Below are 7822 nucleotides of genomic sequence, written 5' to 3' on the forward strand. Positions count from 1 at the left end.
TCAAATTCTTTTTGCAAGCAACTTCAAGTCACCCAGGAACTCTCCTTGCCTGGGATGAACTCATTTTTTTCTTAATAATAGCATAAGCCCCCAAATGCATATTCCCTTACTCTGTATCTCCATAAGTACACTGTGGATGTGATCCTGTGAAATGCTCAATGTCTTTTAAGCAGGCTCTAAGTATCTTGCAGGGGACAAACCTTAGTTTATATTTTCTTTACAAGGGCAGCCCTTCCATACCAAAGCACCCACTCCTTTAGCCCTGCATGCAAACAGGAAAAATGGGATAGTTCAGCAAAAAATAGTGATGCTGGGCTCTTGCTAGGAAGAGCAGTGTCATGGCTCTGTGTCTGGCTGTGCTGGGCACCTCCGGTTTCTCTGAATATAATTTCACTTCATGGCAGCACTCAAGTTAAACAGCAAATGGGCTATCGTCTGACAGCAAATTTACCAGGGGACCTCAAGGTAGGCTATAAACATGCATCAGAGGTAGCTGCATGCTGCGGTAGATTTACTACAAAACAACTGGTGGCTGTTGATCATCACCCCCTACTGTATTTAATAAGCAGCTTTTTCTGTTATAATTTACGGTAGATTTAATGATTTTTTCATGGTTTCATCTGGACTCATTAGCACAGCCACAGTAATACTTATCTTAAGGGAAATGGTGATCAGCCGCAGCAGGTATTTCGGATTAATACAAGTTGCATTGTGGTGGTTCTGTAGTGAAGGGTCACTTAATCTACTTTTCCTCCAAACAGGGCCATGTTTTCCTAGAGCCAGGAACTTGCAAGAATGCTGTCTGGCATTTCATTTAAAATTAAGTCCTTGTTTGCTAGGGAGTGCTATACAAAGCCTTTACATTTCCAGCCCCTTACGGAATCTGCATGGAAAAAGCTGTGCCCAAATTTAACTTGCCTTAAGAGGAGCCTGGGATGTTTTTAAAGGCTCTTTTGATAATTAAAAAGTTAGATTTTATGAAACTGTGATCATAGAAAACCGAATAGAATTATTGTCTTTTTAAAACACCGGTGGAAATATGGTTGCTTTGATAAAAACATTTCTCTGCTGACCCCCAAAGACAAAGATGCTCAGTTTAGTATATGAAAATGGAGGTGAGGCTGACAAGCCTAGTTTCATTCACCACGCTGAAGTGCTGAGGATAACATGAAAAAAAAACCCAATCAATCGAAGTGACAACAAAAATGGAGATTTTACAAAAATGGTTGGCTTTTGCTAGTCTGAAGGGCATGTCTGTAACAAAGGTAATGGCTTTCTTTAAATACATGCTGTTAGTCTTGATGATGTATACTTAAATAATTGTTTAAAAAAAAAAAATCAAAGAGAGTTCTGTGTTAAATTTGTCAATTCCTTTGTTTTTTAACTCCAAAAAATGACTAGGGCATGACTCCACTGATGTATGCTTGTGTCAGGGGTGATGAGGCTATGGTGCAGATGCTGCTAGATGCTGGAGCAGATCTGAATGCTGAGGTGAGGACTTTTTGTTGGTTGTATCTTTGTTCTGTTATTTGTTTACATCTTAAACCACCCCCCGAAACTGTAGCATAGGGAAAATCCCAAGAATTAAAAAGAAAATAAATTGGTCTTATCCTGGATGGTACCGCTTGAAATGAATAGTGAAATCAGACTGCGTTAGGTTAACATTGGGATTCACTGCACACAAGGGGTCAAGTCATCGGACTTACCCCCCAGGTAATATTGATTTAGTTGTGTTTGCACACTGCAAATGAATACAGGTGTTAGCGCTAGCACGGAGCACAGCTCTAATGATATTGTAAGGACTCCCTGAATCTCAGCTGAGTTAAAATGAAGAGGGTAAAAGAAATACCCGTCTGATGACTTCCCAAAGCTGGAGCATTTCTATGCATTGGGATGTTCCAGCTAAGAATGCCCAGCACACAAGTGCGACGTAAGTTCCACTATTTTGTTTTACAAAGTGCCTTGGGCTAAAAACTGTTGGATGAGGAGCTTGAAGCTTCCAGAATATAAACGTCTCTTTGATGAATGCACATCACAAACTTACACAATCTGTCCACCAAACAGATTGTGGTCTGACTCTGTGCAATGCAGGTATGTACATTTTTAAAGAGCCGCTTGAAAATCTGCAGAAGAATTATTTGTTAATGATTCCAGTTTCAATTTGTTGAGGTCATGAGTAAATTAAGCTGTCTGCTTCACTTATCTGTGTTCCATCTGTTCTGTTTGGACTTGAGTGAGCTGATAAATTGTAGTCACTGCTTTCAGCCAGACATTTTGCACTTTTAAAAAATCTAATTTAAAAGTAGAAATGGATGTCACCTGTAAGAGACTGATAGTCGTTACTATCTGATTACTGTTTGGTGGCTTACGCTGATGATTTCAGTTCCCCAAATTCAAGCACACCACCCTCAAGAACTGGCAGTAACTGAATACTCGAACCCTTGTTAGCACTCTCGATAGGCACACCAAAGACTGGATGAGCATGGAGACTGAGCTCTCCTTTAACCCTGCCTGTGGCTTAGAGGCGAGATGGCATTATATGGTTCCTAGGACAAGTTTTCATTAGGAGCAGTCTCCCAATTGCTCCAGTAATCTTCCAGACTTGAACCAAATGCAAATTTAAACAGTTTTGTCTTCCTGAAACTGCTGACATCTGAGAGAACAGCTCCATTGAGGAATGTGAACCTCCCTGATTCATTTCTGTAGAGTGTTTGCTCTGAAATCAAATGAAAACACTTGTGGACAAGAACTGTGAATAATTATGGTGTGCAATTATAAGATGATTTGCTCACACCACAACCAACTGTGCAAATTGGGCAATTATGGCCAAAAAAAAGCCAAATCAACCATGAACAAAAATAAATACTCTGTCAGGTGCTTGCATCATTTTCCCCCTTTCACTTCGCAAATCAGTTATCTATATATATGTTTCCAAAAGTAGCTTCAAATGATGGGTGCCTCCCTTTTTGATTGCCCATCTTTAGCAAAAAATTTCCAGATGTACTGAGAAGCTGCCATTCACTCTCGAGTCAGTGGGACCTGTAGCTGTTCAGCAAATCTCAACTGAGGCCTTAAAAGCCTGGTCAACCACAGGTCTTTTGCAAACACCATGTCGGTTGGAAAAAACTCTAACCAAAAGAAAAAGGAGCAAAGGAGTTAAAATGACTTAATTTTCTTTGCCGTGGGCCGCCCCAAACAGTGGTGGGAATCTCTGCTTGAGGAGGAGCTGGATGCGTTCACTAAACCGTGACCCTGCCCATCCTCACCCTCCGCTGCTCTTGCTCCCCAGCCTAAACTCCAAGGCTCAAGCTGTGCAAACCTCTTCCTTCTGAGCAATCCCAGACCCCAAGAAGCCACACGCCTCTGCTCACACACCAGCACACTTCTCCTGTTGGTACTTTGAGCTCTCCTTTTGTCAAATCTGGGCGATAACAGCCAGGTGCTGGTGCAGATCTGCTCCTCTGGCAAGCTGCAGGATCTGCATGGGCTCTTCAGATTTCGCCCTCATCCCTGTCCTTGGGACTGAGGTGGCCCAATCGTGTGCTTCTAGCAAAACGCTGCATGCAGTGCTTGGAAATGCGAGCTGCTAATGCAACTGAGCATTTAATAACTGGCCCTGCTCCCTACATGGATAAAAGTACTTCAGACAAGGTAGCGAAAGCATAGCTGCCTGATGAGACAGAGAGATGGTGCATCTTTTACTCTGATTTTAGTCCTCCTCTGAAGATCAATAATAAGATTTTGAATTTTAGTGTCACACTCCATCTGAGTGTGCAGTCTCGGATTGCAAACGTTCATTAGATTTTGCCATCTCTCTGAACCTCATCAATATTAATATCCACATCTTTAAGACAGGGAAACTGAAGCAAAGAGGCGTTATTCATCTTCCCCAATGTCTACATTAGAGGCACCAGGCACTAAGGCGTGGAAAATGGAAGGAGCGATGTGAAAAATACCATTTTGTTTTCTAAGGATAGAGTTTGCATCTCTTTTAACTGTCACCACCCTGCTCTTTTAACTCAACTCAGACAGGAGAAGGCAGTAAAAAGGAGTTTTCTTAAAACATTTCTGAAGTGCCACTCTGCCCTGTCAGTTCTCAGCTGTCTTTTCTTCCTCCGGTGGGAGAGGAGGAGCCTGGAAGCACTCCTGTGCACTCTAGTGTAGGGCTTGTGATGTGTCTTTCATGATGGCAGTGACAAAAGTCATACTGATTAATGTGGAAAGAATTTCTTTGGGCCTGGAGCCATCCCAAGACCTGGGGCTGTTGATACACAGTCTGGAGAAGTCAGTGGGAGTGGTCCTTAGCTGTAAGCGTCCTGATCCGTCCCTGCTTCCCCAGTGTGTGCTGCTGTAACCAGCTGTGGATGTTTTGACCTTGTGCAAAAGTATCTGGTGGCCAGTGGTTTAGGTGGAGCTACAGTAGTTGGTAAAAAGACTTGATTTGGTATGAACTGTATTCAAGCTGTCAAATCAGCATGAACAGTTTTAATATTGAGAAAATTTTTTCAGGAAAAAAATGAAGCCAATCATTTTATAAAGCAGCTTTCCCAGGTTTGCTATTTCACTTACTCCCTCACGTGCCTGGCTTTCAGGCAGGTTGAATTTTATTACGTATAGCTCTTTAAAAAAATAACTTTAATTTGTTTGTAGGTTGTCAGTACTGCTCATAAATACCCATCCGTCCACCCTGAGACCCGCCATTGGACAGCTCTGACATTTGCTGTGTTGCATGGACATATTCCTGTAGTTCAGGTATTATTGTATTTCCCTACCTGCATCTCATTCTTTTGTTTCTCCTCTTCAGTTCTAATTACATCCATCTCAAACCAGTATCCTCTTGTCATACTCATATTGGTTACTTCTGCTTCCCCTAGAGTGTACTGATATATAATAGACCTATTATATAGCGAATATGGTGTTCAAACCTTAACCAATATGAGGTTTAAACAGGACAATTTAAAAGCAAAGTTGCACCAAAGAAAGTCTGACAACTCCTTGTGCTCCTTCCTGACCACTTGTTTTATATGTTTGTTTATTCATTCATTACACTTTCTGACACTATAATATTCTAGCAAACACAAAACCGCTGCCTTGCTGGGGGAGAGGTGGACAACAGCCCTTGTGCTTCTCCTAAGGGGGAGAGAAGCACTCGCTCACCTTTCCCCAGCGAGGTGTCGTGTGGGATATGCTGGTTCTGTGCTTTGGCATTTCAAAAGTCAAGAAGGTTTATTCTTCAAAACAGCTTTGTCTGTGGCAGACTTAATGAAGAGCCAAAACTGTGAAGGCCTTGAGACAGAAATGGCCAAGAGGGTGCTGGAGCACAGGCTTCATCCTGCTCTCCTTGGCCACTTTTGTTTTCATTGTTGTTATTTACATGGAGGTGTCCCCGATGGAGATCACAGCTTTTGGACTGTGACTGGTTCTTAAGAATTGCCTTTCTTTTGGCCATGTCTTTATATAAAAGATGGAGGCAATTGAATTCCAATCCATTTTAGGATGGTGCTGGAGTTCTAGAAGACCATGAAGGAAGGATGCTTGTCGGGCTAATTTTTAGTACTTCCATCTTCAGCACATTACTTCCTAACACTGACCTTACCCCATTTCCCATTCAGAAACACTGGGTTACACTTTTTTGGCTCTGAAGTTGGACACCAGTGCTCCTGGTGTCTGGCAGTGTAAAATGAGCGAAAAAAGGAATCAATTTGCCTCTGTGAAACAGTGGACAGAATTTGCATGTCACTTGTCTCCATCGTATCTGGTTTGCAGCTAACAAGAAGCATTAGACTCTCATTCGTCACTGTTCATGAACTCTGCAGACTGTAATACCCCCAGTTGCTCTAAACGGTGAATTTTCTTTCTAGCTGTTGCTGGATGCAGGAGCAAAAGTAGAAGGTTCCTTGGAGCACGGAGAGGAAAATTACTCCGAAACTCCTTTACAGTTGGCAGCAGCTGCTGGTAAGGACTTTCTCCTCCCACTGTAATAAATTCTTCAGTCCAGGATCTGTGGTTTGGGTGAGCAAATACTGGATTTTAAAAGAAGTAAAAATGCACCTCTTGACTTGCAGGAAATTTTGAACTGGTCAGTTTGCTGTTGGAGCGAGGAGCTGACCCCATGATAGGAACAATGTACAGGAACGGCATTTCCATGACTCCACAAGGTGACATGAACTCTTTCAGTCAGGCTGCCGCACATGGACACAGGTAGAGTGGGAACAAGTCTAGTGGCATCCTTCAAGTGCTTATTTTTTTGCCTGGGTGTCCGTTTTGAGCAGATGGGTGAAAGTTCTGCATGAACAATTGAACATGCCACCAACTGAGCAGAGATGGAAGGCCTTTTGCTAGCATGTGAGTTTAACCAGTTGGTGGTACAAGCTGCTTTTTGATAGCTGATTTTAAAAATAAGGAAGGGGACTCCTCGTGGTGTGTTGCAATGCGATGTTTGTTAAATGGTAGCTGATGTGACAGCAGAAAGGAATGTCGAAGACATTCCTTCTGAATTTCTTGTTGACGTATTTCTCAGGTTTGGGGCGGATTGTGTCTGTTCTGCTGCAGCCTTAATTGTTGTTAACAGAGTTTCTGCATCTGTGTTTACTGTAAAGTCCCGTATGCCTTAATGTTGTATGTATGCTGCAAATTTTTTTAAAAATAGTAATGAAATGGGCACCTGGCATGCATGATCTTGCAACGCTCAGGAGTTGACTGCAGTGTAATGGATTAGTATTATGATCTTCACGTTCCTACTTTTTTGATTGTAGCCATCCAGAGGAACATAGATACAGGTTAGAGACAGTACCTACCGTCTGTTTGCTTAGAGACAAGCTGCCAATCTAACAACATGCTAACGGCATGTCAGGGCGGGTTCGCACAACGCTGCCCATCTGGAGCCTGCGAGGGATCCCTGGGACAGAGAGGACAGTTTGGTTATTGGAGTCTCACGTTCACTGCTCCGGCCTTGCTGCCAGCCGGCATGAGTGGGAGCCGTGTGCCCGAGGAGGACCTCTGGGGCTCTCCTCGGCTTGGCTGCTGGCTGTGCTTGTTGCAGGCCCTGGCTCTTGTGTTCCTACCTGCTCACTGCTCACGCTACACTCCCTCCTTATTCCCTCTATGCTGCAAATTTGTTTGGGACATGCCATGCCCGGCTGCCACCCCACGCCGGAGTCTGCGCAGGTGCCAGGAAGACATCGGAGTATGAGGGAGGTGGGATGGGGACCAGCCTGGTTTCTCTTCTCACAGCTGTGAAACCGGGAGCGACTCTGTTGAGATCAATGAAGTTACACTGGTACGAACCTGAAGGCCCCAAGACTCTGAGGTTGGGCTTTGCTATTTGATGGCGCAACTGGGTCAGTGGCTTTGCAGAGTAGTCCCAGATGTGCTCGAACCTGCCCTGACTGTCCTCGTTGAATGTCTAGCTGCTCCAGCTTTCCCAGACTGCTTTGAGTGTTAATTGAGTGGTGGTGTTTTCGGTAGCTCCAGGCAGCTCCCTTCTCAAGTGACCTCCATGGTGAAAGTCCTGAGAGCTTGTCCAGAGGCACCTTGGTCTTCTCTGATTGTGGGAAGAAGTCTTGAGTCACGTTTAGCTCATGGGTCTCTGTTCCCATGAGATGCCGCCACTCGTGTGACATCTGTACGGTTCCTGTCACGACAGCAGCGTCTTGCAGACGTGGCCCAGGCAGTGTAGGTTGGCTAGCAGGAGCAGTGCTTGCCTCGGGACTGCTCTCAGCCGGTCCTGCCATTAATTGGAGTGATTTCCTGGATAGGTGTCCTAACGTGCCACATAGCAGCAAGTATCCCGGGCCCAAAAAAGCCAAGCCGCTGACTCTGC

The 7822-nt window shown here is 44.1% G+C and overlaps 1 protein-coding gene across 1 annotated transcript in view; it reads left to right on the top strand.

Moving 5' to 3' along the window:
- BTBD11 (BTB (POZ) domain containing 11) overlaps window positions 1-7822 on the top strand; it is a 196180-nt gene that overhangs the window by 162193 nt on the left and 26165 nt on the right. The window contains exons 6-9 of the mRNA XM_009881989.1: window positions 1402-1491; window positions 4651-4752; window positions 5862-5955; window positions 6066-6201. Coding sequence (XP_009880291.1) covers window positions 1402-1491; window positions 4651-4752; window positions 5862-5955; window positions 6066-6201 — 422 coding nt within the window. The remainder of the gene's footprint in view (window positions 1-1401; window positions 1492-4650; window positions 4753-5861; window positions 5956-6065; window positions 6202-7822) is intronic.

This window comes from Charadrius vociferus, unplaced genomic scaffold, assembly GCF_000708025.1.
Source record: "Charadrius vociferus isolate BGI_N301 unplaced genomic scaffold, ASM70802v2 scaffold883, whole genome shotgun sequence".
Lineage (NCBI taxonomy): Eukaryota > Metazoa > Chordata > Aves > Charadriiformes > Charadriidae > Charadrius > Charadrius vociferus.